Genomic DNA, 16,767 nt, shown 5'->3' on the forward strand with positions numbered 1-16,767 from the left:
CCTTCTCTGGCAGTGCTCAAAGACCAGGTTGGTGGAGCTCTGAGCAACCCAGTCTAGTGGGTGTCCCTGCCCATGGCAGGGGAATTGGACTAGGTGAATTCTAAGGACCTTTTCAACCCAAGCCATTCTGTGATTCTAAGATTTATGCAAGTTTCACAGCCATTTGAAGCCTAAGACATTATGCAAATATAATGAGCAAACCTTTTCCAGTTAATTTCAAGTATGAAATAAGTCAAGCTTACTTCTGGTTCTTCAGCACTGCTTGCGAGCAGGATAGTGTGGTCAGTTCTCTACTCCAGTAATTTTTTGGTTCATATTACTTTCACAGAAATAGGAGAAACCCCATCTGGGGTGAAGGTCAGGAGCTGGTGTAGGGCAGCTGCCTGCTCCAAGTCAGGATTCAACTCTGGCTAACATTTTATCACCAAATATGTTCCTGATTGCCATGTGCATCTGAAGAGCCCCCCACCTGCAACCTCTTCCAGTGCTCCACAATCTTTCCTGTTACACAGGACTAGTGACTAATCTAAATATTCTTAGGCTCAATAAGCCTATTATTTTCTTGTTCTAGTCACTGTGAACATAAAAGACATTGAAAAGATGAAAGGAATAAATTGTTCTCTTTGTGTTTTGAGACTTGTATTTCCTTATGGTATTCTGTAGGCAAACCTACTCAAATTCTTTCGATCTTCTTATATTTCTCATTCTCATACACCTACCTTCTCACGTTTTCTAGATTTCTGTTAAATCTCATTGCTCTTCTCTGAACTGTTTTTTCCTAACAAGCATGACATATACAATCTGCTACTTCATAGACCTGATACTTCAGCTGGTGCCTCTCCAGAGTAGAACAGAATGAGGTATTTTGTCATATGGATGATACAGTCTTTATACCTCTCTATGTTTCTCTTGATTTTGCAGCATCACTGAGTTGTTAAACCAGGTCACAAAATGAATGCCAGACAACTACCTGACCTTTTTCAGCTGCACTGACCTTTAATTCCTCTGTGCTCTGTTTGCAAATTTTCCTGGTTCTGTCCAATTTCCCAGGATGATTTTGAATCCTATTTCCACCCTTTAAAATGCTTGCAACCTCACCTGTCTCAACATGAAACAACACTGTCTTTTTTTCCCTCCTATACATCCTGCCTGAAACAGATCACAAAACAGACACAAAACCTTGTGCTATACACCCTGCAATCCAACAATCTCTGTTTATGCTCTTTTTATTCTGAACCCCTAAATAAAAAAAGAAAAAGACACACAATTATTTGTTTGATTTTTTTTTTAAAAAAAAAAAACCCACATATTTTTACTGTAAGGACTGGTAAGAAAACACAGAATAGCAAAACTTCAGACCCTCTTTCCCACAGGGACATGCACCTATGGCATGCACCTTTGAAAAGTGTGTGGAAAGTGTGTGTGAACTGTGTGAAAAACTGTGAAAGTAATCTCTACTTATATAGAGTTTTAAAACTGATTTGTAATTCTATTTAAGACAGTGCTGAGAAAATAAGAGGACCCATCCAATTCTTTAAGAACAATTCTTTTCCTCTCCAACTTGTTTTTCATTTTTACATTAGGAGAAGCAGGATTTGAACCCATCTTAGAAACAGCTCTGTATTTCAGTCAATGAAAAGAAGTAGTTATTTCATGTTGTTTAGCAAAGTATTTCCTCTTCTTTCAGTTTCTAAATTAGACTATAAATCTCTGCTTACCTCAGAGTCCACAGCTGGACAACACAGCGCTCTGGGACTGGATCCAGTGCACCAAAGCAGTTGATTCCTACCATCCTGACTCTAAAAAGTGTTAAGGGGTGAATCTGACATCCACAGGAATGAAGTTAATGCAAGATTTGGTAAAGATGTTACAGCAAAAAAATGGTTATCCAGCACTTTGATTTCTCCTTGAAGTAAAGAGGGGAGATAAAAACAATACAAAACATAAATACAAATTTAAATTACAAATTTTCTTAGTTCAGGTCCTGTCATTTATTCATATTATGGCAAATAGAAGCCCACTTTAAGGCCATTTTCCCACCTTTTTAATTTAAACTTAGCTGCATTTTAAGCAACCAGCCAGCTGGGGTTAAGTTGTGCAATAAGCTCACTCTGTTCAGCTATGCTGGAGTCAGACCAGTGCTAGTTCTGCTCAGTCATTCCAAGGTAAATACCACCTTTGCTCACACTGGCACAAATCCTTCACTCTGTCAGAGGAAAAAGACAGACAACTGGCCAACTCTAAGGAGCTTCCCCAGGGTCCAGCAAGGTATCTTGGATAACTGGGACCAGGAACCAGTTCTGCCTTTATGGACTTCAATAGGAATGGACTGGTTCCTGTTGACTTAAAGGAGTTTGTCCCAAACAGGAATATCTGTAAACATAATGATAACTCATAGATCTCCTGTGCAAGAAAAAGGGGAAAAGGGCTTATATGGAGAAAAAGGGAAAATCAAAGAGAGTAATAGAAACGTGGATCAAAAGAATGCAATACTTCAAAGCAAGTGAAAATCTCTGAAAAAGACCTTTCAGAGAGTTATAGCAGGTGAAACAACAAAGCATTTTTGGCCCCAGGAGATGTCATGGATCCTAAATACAAAGTGATCTCACAGTGACATGACTAGTTAGTATTCTGTGTAAAAATTCAACTTCTGACCACAGAATTCCTTTTGCCATTGCTAACCTCATTTAGATACAAATCAATATTTGGCAGCTCTGAAAATACTTTTACTTCATGTGGTCTTGAAGTAATAAAGTTATAAAGAGTGAAAAGTATGAAATTTGGTTCCTAGCAAAGAGTCAAAGAGAAACTCTTTTAGACTGAAAATTACAATTTTACATTATTTCACTAAATTCTGTGTGCAAACAAGCCAGTTCATTATGGTGCCACAGATTATTTCCATGGCCAGAAATAACTGGTGACCTGAAAAAAATCCACAATCCATACAACCCAACACTGAGCTGAGTTGCAATCTTCTCATGAGCTGAAGGAACACTTCACTTACAACACTGAAGCTGTTGATGAAATAAGTCATACCCTCCCCTGACTGGGGAGGAGGAACATTTCCCCCTGTACCAAGAGTCCAGTGCTTCAGATGTACTGCTCTTCATCTGCTCCGTTTATGAGCAATGACCACTTGCCACCTTCCTCCTCAATGAAACCATTGCGTCTCGGCAGCCTGCTGGAAGCCAAGGAAGAGAGGGACACTTGGCTAGTCTGATCCCAAGAAGATGGTTTGGAAGAATCCCTCCTCCTGTCGTCCATTCCAATGTGAACACTGATTTGTGAAGGAGTGAGTGGCTTCATGCGGCCTTGAGCTTGTGCCTCATAACTTTCTGTGTCTGGCTTCTTGTAACTAAGAAAGAGAAAATATATTAACAACAAGAGGTCAACATGTAGAAGCATCTGGCACTAGAACAAATCAGAAACTTCTGCTACCTAAATGTATTGAAAGTGTTTATATGGAAAAAATAACTTTATAGATGAATTAGACATGTTTAAATTAAGTTTCCTATCTAATAGCTCACAAACAATTAATTTGTGTGGTGTCAAGAGTGTAAGGGTCTCAAAAAACAGTTACAAAACAATAATTTTTATTACTACTTGAATTTTGAGCCTGATAATTCTCTCAAAACAAAACAAGAACAGAAGGATAAGGGAAGATGATGGAGAAATGCAGAACACTCCTCAAGATGTTTCTGATCTGAGTTTTCAGTCATTCAGGACCACATACCACTGATTGAGGACACTTCTGTTGCATTTAGGGACATGGTTTAGTGGTGGACTTGGTGGTGCCAGCTAATGGCTTGTTTCAATGATCTTAAAGATCTTTTCCAACCCAGATGGTTCCATGATTCCATGCACTTCAGGCACAGTGTTAAATAGCTAAGAGTACTTGTCATACAGCATTAAGACATTTCAATAGTAAAAGAGGGACTTTCAAAGTGAGGTTCTTTAATAAAAATTATGAGTTTGCTGGATTATTAGAAGGTTCATAGAAGACAATTGCAGGTGAATGGACTCAATGACACAAAAAATTGCTTTCTGATTCAATGTATACTAAGTCAAATCCCAGCAATGGCAAGTGTGTGTGTTCCTCTTCACATATATATGCACTATTGTGTTCTTTGGAACCTGAAGTTCTATTCACCTGATCTGAAGCTTCAAGAAAGATTATTATCCTAAAGTGTACACATTTAATACAGTTTCCATAAGTCTGAAGCCAAATATTTTTTAGGGGGTTCTCAGTATCTATCCAAAATGGCATGTGACACTTAATGCAATCAGCACAAGGTCAAAAGAAGTGGAGGATTTAGGAATCCCTTTATAGAAATTTCTCATCTTTTGGATAACTATACACTGAAACCTTTTAGGATGAAAATCCTGTAGTGGTAGGGCTGATTCTGCAAACAGACATGTATATGTATGTCTTTTGTATTTATATATAAAGATTTATATGTATATCTCATTGAGCATTTGCAGGATTAGAAACATGATGTAGTAACAGATTTCCTATATTAGTTTATACTATACTGTACTATACTGGAACACACAGAAGACCGCAGCTACAGTAAAAATATGTGAAGGTTTGGACCAATTTCAGACCATAAAAAATCTTATTCTTGAAAGATGTTTGCTTTCTATGCTGCTAATAGGTCCATTGTAACTGCCAAAAAGGGCACCCAAAAATGTAACATTAAAATGAATAGAACTTGGAAAATCTTGTTGTAGATCAGAAATTGGTTTGCTTCCAAAAGAATAAAGAAAGATGCTTTATCTGCAGCCAGGTGCAAAAGAGTAAATACACTGCTTCTCCGTTTCTCTCTGGCTAATTTAAATAGACAAAAATAAAAACCAAACAAGTACAAATATTTTTTTTCAAAAATCTACTGTTACATTATGGAGAATTATCTTTCAAAGTAACTGCTCATTTGATGAACAGCAAAACCTCCTGATCATTACTTGGTATTAAACTAGATCTCCACCACATGGGCCCAGGTGACATCCAGTCACACTTTTAGCTGCTAGTTAAAGCATAATGCATACTGTCCTAGTCCAGATAAATTCATAATAGTGACACATGTCTCTTTTGAAGCCAAGGATTAGACAGAACAACCCCAAGCTAATGGACTTTCAGGTACTTTTAGGGGTAGAAAGCCCAAAGCAGTGTCTCACTTGAGTCCCAGCCTCAGTACTGCCACAGCTCCCCAGTGGATAAACACAGGACAACTTGCCATTTCAGCTGCAGGGAAGACAGCAGGACAGACACAGAAGAAGCTGCCATTGCAGCTGATCCCATCCAAGGCTGAAGCACGAGGCCAACAGGCATGAACACACCTAGCAAAAAAAACCACATATGGACATGACCCAGAGCTGCACATCCCAGCACTCCAGGGCATTTCCACCCCTGCATAACATAAAACAGGTCAGCAGTTCTACAACACAACCTGCTGAGACCTCCATAAACACAACTAGATCAATATATGTATTTACTCACTTATTTCTAAACATGTCCCTTCCATTGCAAGGGATGACCTTTGCACCAATACAGATACAAGACTGCAGCCACAGGGTAAGACTATTTGTCCCTTCCAGATATTCTGCACATATGGAACACAGCAAAGGCAACAGAAAGACAAGACAATAGTATGGGAAAAGGAGGGAGAAGTTACTCATAAACAAAACGAGGAACACTTGAAGTAAGTTTTAAGTAGGAATTTAGAGCATGAGAAAATGTCTGACAAAGGCATAAAGAATACAAGCAGTAAGAGAGAAAATGTGTGATTCAGGGCAGATAAAAGAGGAAGTACTCAAAAGTAGGATGGTACATCTAATCAGAGCTGGGTTTGGATATACAGAAACTAATCCCCAAGTACTGCCATATGAAAAAAGAGCATAGTTTTAATTTCATATAGAAGTATATATTCCTAAGCAAAGCAAAGAGAATAGAAAAAAGCAAAGATAAAAAAAAATATGCAGGAAAAAAAGTATCTATTTTGCCCTCCTTCTACCAAGTTTTAAATAATCTAGGAACCTGTCTTTGGTTCCTTCAGCAGGGAATCAGTCCTACAGGAGGCACCACAGAGATCAACTGTGCTGCTGTTTTTGACAAGCTGAGCTCTGGTAGTCACATACCTGCTGCTATGGGTATTCCAAGCATATTATAAATTAAGGCAAGAATCAGATTTATTCGTATTCTTCGAACTGTTCTCTTGGATAAGTGAATACTGGCAACTACATCCAGCAAATCGTTCTGCAAGAGAGAAGAGCACGGAAAGTTTTCCACATGCAATCTTCAGAAAACTAAACCAAAATGAAGAGTGTCAGTGATAAAAGAGGAGAGGCCAAAACTGTAGTGCTCACCCGGATAAGGACAATATCTGCAGCTTCAATGGCAACATCGGTGCCTGTTCCAATTGCTATTCCAACATCAGCCTTGGCTAGTGCAGGGGAATCGTTGACTCCATCACCAACCATTGCAACCTTCTTCTTTCCATTTTGGAGTTCCTGGATCTTTGCAACCTTGTGAGAAGGAAGAACCTCCGCAAAAACTTTTTTGATCCCAACCTACATATACAAAGAAAGACACCCCATTGGTGACATGCTCCATGCTGGAAGGGAGAGCCATTTGCTGTTCTAGGTGAAGGGAAAACAGGAATATCAACCAAAGTGATTTCAAACAGACAACTGAAGAGCAACAAGCCTTTGGCATAAGAACAGGATTGATAACAGCACCCTCCTACTGTAGAGATGCTGGCAAACCATACTCTGCCCTTAGCATGATGCCCTGCATGGCTTCTGGAGCTCCAATGCCCTAGCAATAAAGATTTGTCCTTTAAATACCTTCAGGGGTGGTGACTCCACCACTTCCCTGCTCCTGCTGGCCACACTATTGCTGACACAAGCCAGGATGTCATTGGCCTTCTTGGCCACCTGGGCACAGCTGGCTCAGGTTCAGCTGCTGTCAAGCAGCACCCCCAGGTCCTTTTCTGCTGAGCAGCTTTCCAGCCACTCTGCCCCCAGCCTGTAGTGCTTCAGGGGTTGTTGTTGCCAAAGTGCAGGACCTGGCATTTCACCTTTTTGAACCTCACACACCTGGCCTCAGCCCATCAATGCAGCCTGTCCAGATCCCTCTGCAGAGCCTTCAAGCAGATAATGCAACACACAAACCATGTGTGATCAAGCAGTTACAGCAGGGGAACCACACAGACAACAAGTCTCAGGGAGATTATAAAAATAAAGCAGATGGCTGGCTAAATGCTTTTACCCATCCACATCATAACTTATGTGGAGTTGCTAACAATGGCTCCAGTGTTGTAGTTGAAGAACAGATGAGTGTATTAAATAGTGCTGGGATAATGCCCTTTGTTTGGCTGCCTCACCAGGCAGAAGCTTTTCACCACATAAGACAGAAGCTCTTTTTTAACCTTTTAAGTTACATTTTATAACATTTTTAAAACTGCTTACCATTTCTTTCCATTGGAAAGTACGTTCCAAAAATTAAATGAAAATGTAGGTTGACACAAATTAAGCTTGTTTAAAACATTCATCTGTGCTCCTGGAACCATAAATTCAAGCTTGTTGCTGAAAGACTTTCTTCCCTTGACAAAGGAAGTTGAGTGGGAAAGCACTTTACCATAACTGAACACAAAAGTGAAAGTATGAAATCCAATAGGAGGAAGATTAAAGCCTCACACGGAGAAACATAACAGACCTCACAGCACAGAAGAACGTGCATACCACAGTGCTGGCTGAGTCAGCTGTGTGGTGGGATACCTGAGGAAAGCAAAGTGGCACATGGTAAGATTAGAAGTAGACCAATGCAAAGGGAAAGAGGGAAGTGAAGACTGAGAGGATGGAAACATAGCAATGTAGAGTAAGAATCTGACTTTTCAGTTTGAGATGGGGGAAATCTCATATAAACTCAACCTCCTTTAGACTGCTATGCTTCTTAACAATAATTCAAATTTTGATGTTACCCTTTAAGATAAGGACAAATCCACACTGTGGATCCCCTCACTGTGACCAGGACTAGACCTTCAAGAAACTTTCCTTCATCACTAACCCAACAGGTCTGCCTTTCAGTGAAGTGAAACAGGAGGCATTCAGCAACCAATTAGTGCAAGAAGCTCCATTACTCTGGAGAAGTATTAACTGCACGTCTTCAGTGGGATTTTAATGCAGCCACTGGCCTCTACTATGTCATATTGACCTGATTTTCAATCCAGTTCAAGAAAAATTTGGCTTCCTTTAATGTATCCAGGGAAACTGCAGTTCCAGGGAAACTGAAGCTCCTGTTTCAAATTCACCGGGGCAAACAGGAGTCTCAGAACCTCATCATGCAGCTTTTTGAAACACAGAGCGGATACCTGAGTAGCAATGGCTTTTGCAGTTTTCCTGTTGTCCCCTGTTATGAGCACCACGTCTATCCCCATGCTCTGCAGTGTGTGCACAGCAAGGGCTGCCTCCTGCTTGACAGTGTCTGCTATTGCGATCATTCCGCACAACACACCTGCACGAATAAAAACCCCCTGTCAGAGAGAGCTGTGGGACCAGGCAAAGTGGCAGCAAGAGAACTGAGCTCCCCCTCCATCACACAGTGGCAGCTTGTGAAATAACACATTCCTAGCAATACTGACACTCATGTCTGCAGCTTTCTCACTTATGGTCTCTTCTTTTCATCATTTGGCTCTTTTAGACAAAACAATAAACACCTTTGATATTTAGGGATCAGGAAGATGAGGAGGAGAGTAGTTTTTAAACAAGCCTGACTTCTATGTTTTATGGTATGGACAAATATGATAGTGGGTCAGAGAAAGTGTTGGTATTTGTGCCCAGGTCAGATGTTGAAGTCACTCCTCCCAGAGGAAGCATATGGGGTTGGGTTTTATGTCCTCTAGTCTTTCAGGGTTGGATATCTAGTAGAATTACTTTCATTGAGAAGTCTTGCATCTGCCTCCCAGTACATTGGCTCAAATGTGCATCAACACTTCCTTCCCAAGCAAATTCTTTACAAAATTGCTCTCTAGGAGCACCAAGAATATTTGCTCAGTAAATCAATCACTGGCATCATTTCAAGTTCACAGGTGCTCTGGCAATCTATCACCATTGAAATAATTTCTCACATCTAGGGATCTGGGATCTCTTTCTGCATGGCATGGAACAGAACCCTCCTGGCAAAATTCATTTAAGTCTAATCCATTATACTTGACTGATCTAATGAATCACCATGTTTATTCACTGCATGTTTTGAAACCAGTGATGTGATAGGTTGGTCCATGACCCTTAACTGATGTAAATTAAGGATTGGACACGGCACTGTATTGGCACTGTTTGTTTGAACAATGATCCTAGACAACAGGGGGTTCAGAAATTAATTCTTGAATTAAAAACTACACAACAAAACCTTATAAACACTGTTCTGTGGTAAAGGCTTCTTTTAAGAACACCTTGATACTTCACAGTTCAGAAGCAGTTCTGAACTAAAAGATTAGTAGTTTCTTGACACTAAGCCAGTGATCAACTGCTTCAGATTGTTTTCATCCGTTCTGCAGTAGGATTGACTCATATTTGTTAAGTCACTCTAAGGAAGAGCAGTTACCATCTATAGCCACTAGTATGGCAGTCTGTCCTTTCATTTCATGGTTTGTCATTGCATCATTTACATCACTTGTAATATTCAATCCATTGCGTCTCATCCACTCACGATTTCCGATCAACACCGAGTACTTCTGAGAAGCTGACGGACCTTTGTGCACAGACAAAAAGAAAAATGAGCATCTCAAAAGCTGTGTACACAAGCAGAGATGTCTGAGGAAGACAAGTTAGCTGGAGGCACTGCCTGAAGACAGCCTCATAAAAGCTTTCTCTTTCAGGACTCAATTTGCCTGTTTACACAGAGAACTGCATCATGAACTTATTGGAAGTACTTGTTCATGTTTGTCTTTGTCAGCTGGCATTGTTACTCTGAATAAGTGCAGTACACGCATTTAGTAAATGCCATCCTGCTTTGTTCTCACAACTAATGACTTTCAAATATAAAGGCTATTTCTGACAAGAAAAAAGTAGTGTAGTTCTAACAAACAATGCACCTCATTATGAATTCAATCCAACTTCACAAGAATCATATAAGCAGGTGAGAAAATATTACATTAGCACCATTCAAAAATGGCACAGTTCTGATGATTGAAGTTCTCCTTCTATTTAATTCTTCTAATAGCTTTCTCAGAAAGGTCAAGAGCACCACAGCCTTCTGAAGAGAACTGATGAGCTCCTTAAAGAAGGCTTTAAATACCTTTTCTTTCTCTCCTACACTACCAAATAGCAAAGTGGCTTCCAGAGAGTCTGAAACAAATCTGAATGTATTGCCTAATGAAAAATATCAGGCACTAAAATCAGTTTGCAGATATAGGACACTTTGTTTTGCATCTGTTGAATAGTTTTGGGTCTGGAGTTTGTTTTTTTCTAATTAAGTGCCTTGAGAGATATATGAACAGGAAACAAAAGGTCCAAGTTAATATGGAACTAAAGGGTAGCATATGAAAAGTCGCAGTTAAGATAATATGTGTTAAAGGTAACTGCTCTAAATGGGAAGATAAAGGCAAACTTTGCTGTCTGCTGGACCATCCTTCTGTCCAAAGGGAGCATCACTGGATATGCCTTATTGTCTGTGTATTGTATGGAATTTCCAAATACCCATCACTGTACCTAATTTAAGTTTCTGAGTTGCAGAGAGAGATCAAGAGTTGAGAAGAGAGCTTCAATTTTTGTTAAGGCATATTTTTGTCCCTCCTGTTCTCTGCCTTCTTCTGCCCCATATCCACCTTTCTCTTGTACATAGTCTGGTAGGTGGTTGGTGCTGTTGATTCATTCTCCCTCATGTTGCAGCTGGCACAGGAGCAGATAATCACTTACCTGGTGATTCCAAGAGTGTGATCACTGCATTATCTCCCAGAGGAGCACTGCTGTCCCCACTCCTGTTAGCATCCAGCTTGTTGGGACCTTCCTCAGCTGTGCCAAGGATGGCCTCAATTCCTCCGACCTTGCAGCTGATACCACAGCCTGGGACTGCCTGGAAGTCAATGCAGTATCCCAGGCTCTCCGTGCCAAGCTCCTGAAGATGTAACCAGAGGCCATCATCAATCTGTGCTGCCCATGTGGGGTACAAATATTTATTAGATAACTCTTACCAAAAAGAGCTCATTCCTCCTCTTGACTGACTAACCAACTGAGAACTAGCCTGGACTATCAGTAGCACAGAACTAAAAATAAGGATGCTCTGTGTGTGCTGCGGCTTAGACTTCTAGAAAGGGGCAGCCATAGAGATTACAGCCAGGTCTCATCCCTAGCACCAGCAAATCATAAGGAACAGCTTTTTCTAGTAATCTGAGGATAAAAACATGAGATTGGTGGTTCGTGACTTCAACCAAGACTAGGAACAAAAGAGAAATATTTCAACACTAAGCCATTCAGCTTCTAAAAGATGCAACTTCTAATTAATCTCACAGACAATTGGCTGTTGTGGATCAGACCTTTTGTATATATGTAAGAGTACAGTGAAAAAATGTATCTAATTCCTGGAGGGATCTGTCTGGATGTTAGGGAAACTGGGTTTTTCTGTTGAGTTAGGGAGAGAAGCCAGTAAGTACCTTCAAGATGAGATAAAGGGATTATCAGGACCCTACAAGTTACAAAAAGAATGGAGAAAATATTAATTGGTAAACAAGTTATTCTGGGTTGTCTCTGGAAGCTGGAAGTATATGTAGCTTTCAGTGATCTTAAAAGACAGGCACGACCAGGCAGGTGGTAAGGACATCAGCCAACAGTATAGCATGATAATTCATATAAGCCATGATCCAGTAATAACTGCTGCATGGGATGACTACAGAACTGCCAGGACAAATTTTAAATAAAAAATGTAAAATACAAGAAAGGTAATTGGCTCATTGCTTATATTCTCTTTTTCCTTCTAAATTAATGTTTTTACTTCTAAATTTTATCACTGAAAGATATAGCAAATTTGATAAATATTTTTTAATTATTTTTCCTAAATAAATTAATGATTTTTCTTAGCAGACGTAATTTTTTTATTTACATAGGCTTCCTATTTTTGCTATGACTTGTGTTTTACTTCTTCCCAAAGCTTGAGGAAAACATGACCTATACAAATGACTTCCGAGGATATGTAAAACTTGCAAAGACTTAAGTAATCTATTAATTCATTTGTGAAACTCACAAATAATACAGTTTAATATTCAAGCTTTAGAGCCTTTTGCCTAATTTATTCAAATGAGCAAGTGACTAATAGAAGTGACTATAGTCAGGTAATATGAAATGTCATCATACACATTTGCTTCATGATGTTATTTTAAGTATTTCTCCTCCATATATTCCTTATTTTCTCATTAGTTCAAAATAAATTTAACAAGATCTTTCTTCAGAACTCCACATTGTTACCAGAAAAGCACAGCTTAAGATACATGGTCTGGTAATGTCCAGACCAAGATGCACAACCATGCAACCTCCTAACTTTCCAGCCTGTTGCTGTTTAGGCAGGCCTTTTCCTCTGGGACCTGATCATTTTGTTCAACACTGCAGCATTTTCACAGATGCCTTCAGACCCTGGATGAAAGAGGAAGGCTAAGTACCTCTTTGCAGTACTTAGTGACAGCCATTCCTAAAGGATGCTCGCTGCTGGCTTCTGCTGTACCAACAACAGCCAGTACCTTCTTCAGGGGGAGCACAGCTGTGTCTCCCATCAAAAGCACCCTCGTGACTTTTGGAACTCCATAGGTGATGGTCCCAGTTTTATCAAACATCACAGTCTTGATCTGCAAGAAAAAAACACAGTTACTGCCTAAGGCCTGCAGGCCTGTGTGCGTATGGCACATAAATACAGTCAAGACTTTAATAAACAGCTGACTATATCCACAAAGACAGAATAAATCCAGAGAAGCAGAGATTCCTGTAGGTACCTTGAACTATCTGTGCAGCAGGCCTCCTTATACTTTCTTATTCATTCCTCATAAAGCTACAAGATCGTCCTGTGCCTATATCAGGATCTCAGACAGCAGTGTAATTGTAGGACTGAGATGCATACACAAAGGACAGTACATGCATTCACATGCAGGATTCATGTCATGGCACCTTAACCACTTTTACCACAAGGTATGTGATGCAAAGAAGGCTTTTTTGAATGCAGTTCTGAACAGTTAACAATAACACTGAGGAAAGAGGACTCAGGAAGTGGTTTGATGATAGAGAAGATGTATAGAGTGCAAGAAGTTCAAGAAACAACAACCTAAGCAAAATCAATGTCAAGCTATTCACCAAGCTCAGCCATCACTTGTCAGCCAGGACAATGGGTCTTGAGGAATCAGAAATGAACCAAGAACTACAGCCCCACATATACTGGAACCCAAAGATAAAGTCAATTCTAACCCTGAAAATAAACCCAAACCCCCAAAACTTAGCAAAGTACTAAGTATGGCACTTCTTCCATATCCAGCTATTCCAACACACCAACCTTGCAGAATCCAACAGGTCACCTAATTTTCAAAGCCCTGACCATAGACTTGCTTGGATCCAAAAGGCAGAAAGTCCCAGCATTAATTACCACTCTTTTTAATTTTTTTCCCAGAGCCTTGGAAAAACTTCTGGTCAAGTAAGAACAAGAATTATCAGTCTGATTAACTTGCTGAACATCCTTCTCCCTTAAAATGTTCTGCATGTGTCTAATACAGCCTAACACAGCATGGTTTTGATTAATTTTCTTTTCAGCAGCTCTGGACGTGTCAAACCTCTTTCTCCTTCACCTCTTCCTCCTCTTTGCATAATTTCGATGTCTTTAAAGATTTTTTTTCAGCCTCCCTTCTCTCCTTCTTGTCTCAAAACAACTCCACAAATACAACTCCAAATAATTTTCTTTTTTTCTTTCATTCTGCATTTTAAACTACTGATCATGAACAATAAGCATTTCACAACAGGTCTCAGAGGAAAGGAAAAACCCAAGTGGATTATCGGGCTCTTTTGCAGAAGAGGTAAACAAAGTAAAATCAGAAACCTCTGAGGCCATGAAGAGGATTAGCAAGCTCACAATCATGAGATTGTAGAATATGTTGGCTCTCAACACATTGCTGTGACTACTTTGAAGATATGATTTCTCTTCTTAACCTTAACAAGCAGCAATCAACTAAAGAGAAAAAAATGAAAAAAAAAAAAGGTACAACTTTCCACAGTCTTTCTTTGGACCTGCAGGATTTCCTGGGGAATTATATTTCATGTAGGAATAGCTGGGTAAGCTACAAAAGTACAGAATAAACTATTAACCTGATGTGCCATTTCCAGGGGTTTTCCACCTTTGATGAGAATACCATTCTGTGCAGCCACTCCTGTGCCCACCATTACGGCTGTGGGGGTAGCCAGGCCTAAAGAGCAAGGGCATGCAATGCTCAGCACAGTGATTGAAGTTTGAAATGCAAACCTCAGTATTATTTCAGCTTTTGAAATGTTTTTGCTGTGATTCTGCAAGAAGAGGGAAGAGAGGGGAAAAAAAAATAAGAAAGATATGTAAGATTTCTGTCAGCAGATAACGTAGGTGTACAATCAATCACAGTCATTTCAGAAAACACATTTATCTGGAAAACTTCAGTAAAGGAAATCAATCCATTATTCTTACTGTAATGCTAAAGAAAGGTCAATGTTATGAATTGTTTATGGCAGTATTTACTGGATTTTTTGCTGCTCAAGTATGCTCTCTGCTCTGAGTCTCCCACGTGTAAACACAACTTGTTGTGATTTCCTTTAAACCTTAGTGAAGGAGAATGCTATTTCAAGATACACAGATCCCCCCAGTTCCTGAGCATAGCAAATACACATCCTAAAGGTAACAGAAGCTCAGCTTCTTTCTCAAGCCAAAACCACTATTTGCCATCAGAAACAGGAATGCCCACAAAAATTTCAGACATAACAGGAATGACTCAGCTCCTTGCAATGCAGCTATAGATCATGTTTAGTCCAGAAATGTTGTCAACAATTTCCATTTGTAAGAACCCCATGCAAAACTAAGAGGTAAATGCAAAGATATATTTACACCTGCAGAGAGATTTTAAATAGCGTAATTATCTGCTCTGTGTAGAAAATACCATTTTTTTACAGAAGTATTTACAGAATATTCTGAGTTGGAAGAGATTCACAAGGACCATCAAGTCCAACTCTTAAAGTAGAAGGCCCATGCAAGGATTGAACCCATAATCATGGTGTAATTATCTAACCAACTGAGCTCCTCTCAGAGTGATCATAACATCAACACCTATATAGAAAAAGTATGTTAATTACATTGGAAGATATCTTAACAAAAAATTCAGTTATAATAATAAAACTACTTACCGGAAAATACTTTTTAATAATATCAAAATTCACAAAACCAATTGTGATCCATGCTATCAATGTCACAGTTGAAATGATGATGATAAATGGAACAAAGTATCCACTGAATTTATCTGCCAGTTGCTGGATGGGTGCCTATGAAAAATAAACCCAGTTATTTACATGGTCATGGTCAAAACACATAAATATGCAGAATTCATGAAAATACAAAATAGCTCTGGAAAAACAGTTTGCTGAAGTGTGTAAGTATCAAAACATAGAATCCTTTTATTATTCAATCAGAATCTGTGAACAAGTTTTTCGTCTTTTACCTTTGACATTTGAGCTTCTTCCACCAATTTCACAATCTGTGCCAGGGTGGTATCACTACCAACATGAGTTGCATTAACAAGAAGTGAGCCATGTGCATTTATAGAACCAGCAATCACTGTGCTCCCAGGCTTTTTAATGACTGGCATAGGTTCCCCTGGAAAGAAAAGGTAAGATTAAATGAGCCAATACCCCAAACAGCATAATCCATCAGCACACAGCTCATTCTATGTTAGCAAAATCAGTATGCTAAGCAATAATGACCAGAAGTCACATGCTGTGTATCTCTCTCTGGTGAAGACATGGATAAGTAGTGTCATACTTTTATAAAACTTTTCATAGGATTCATTTCAAAGCAAATGCTGTTTCCTTGGTCATAACTTTTCAATATACCATCCCTCAAAAGGACAAGGAATAAATTGGTTGGAAAAGGTACTTATCAGAACTTCTCCATTAACACCTTACATAGCAATGGGAGTTTAAGAAATCTCTTTAATTCCATGACCCTCAGTTTTCAAAGGTCAGAAAGTGTTCTGGTTTTTTTTTTTCCTGTGGAAAAGCTCCTGTTCTCCTGCTACCTCTGCAAGAATACTAGCTCTAGAACATCTTTATCTTCTCTGTTTTTAGTGGTAATGAAAACAACTGGATCCCTGAAGCTAAAGGTGTCCCTGCTCCCAAGTAAAAACAGAACTAGAACAAGTAATTCAATGCCAATGTAATTTTTTTTATATCCTTTATTGATAAGAATCATTGAATCTTTACTACATGTACAAAATGAAATGAAAATTTCAGAAGATGTAAAGAAGTCCAGTGACCCTTAATAAACATATAAACATATCAAATTTTGGGGCTTTCTTTCCCCCTCCTTGCTCAGAGAGCCCTGTCATACAGACTCCAGCATCTCATCAGTATTTCCACATCATCCTTTAGAACTTATTTCTGAGAAGGTACCATCTCTACAAATACATTCCAGGGAAACTCCAACCAGATTGCTGGAATAACAATCCCATCCCACCAGTAGCTTAGTAAGTGGCCAAACTGCGAGGAAAACCTTCAGTTTTTTGGGTTGTG

General features: G+C 39.3%; 1 protein-coding gene across 4 annotated transcripts in view; it reads right to left on the minus strand.

Moving 5' to 3' along the window:
• Positions 1-1,294: 1,294 nt before the first annotated feature.
• ATP7B (ATPase copper transporting beta) overlaps positions 1,295-16,767 on the minus strand; it is a 31,471-nt gene continuing 15,998 nt past the window's right edge. For 2 of the 4 annotated variants that reach the window (XM_015647539.2, XM_033514991.1), the window contains exons 11-21: positions 15,699-15,853; positions 15,388-15,522; positions 14,329-14,523; positions 12,648-12,830; positions 10,915-11,113; positions 9,602-9,748; positions 8,370-8,512; positions 6,364-6,567; positions 6,136-6,253; positions 5,235-5,337; positions 1,295-3,355 (exon numbers count right to left, since the gene is read on the minus strand). In XM_015647539.2, coding sequence (XP_015503025.1) covers positions 3,091-3,355; positions 5,235-5,337; positions 6,136-6,253; positions 6,364-6,567; positions 8,370-8,512; positions 9,602-9,748; positions 10,915-11,113; positions 12,648-12,830; positions 14,329-14,523; positions 15,388-15,522; positions 15,699-15,853 — 1,847 coding nt within the window. In that variant the 3' untranslated portion in view covers positions 1,295-3,090. Of the gene's footprint in view, positions 3,356-5,234; positions 5,338-6,135; positions 6,254-6,363; positions 6,568-7,467; positions 7,777-8,369; positions 8,513-9,601; positions 9,749-10,914; positions 11,114-12,647; positions 12,831-14,328; positions 14,524-15,387; positions 15,523-15,698; positions 15,854-16,767 lie in introns of those variants that run through there. The other 2 variants (XM_033514990.1, XM_033514996.1) reach the window with 2 other exon arrangements.

Source organism: Parus major, chromosome 1 (assembly GCF_001522545.3).
Source record: "Parus major isolate Abel chromosome 1, Parus_major1.1, whole genome shotgun sequence".
NCBI classification, from domain to species: Eukaryota; Metazoa; Chordata; class Aves; order Passeriformes; family Paridae; genus Parus; species Parus major.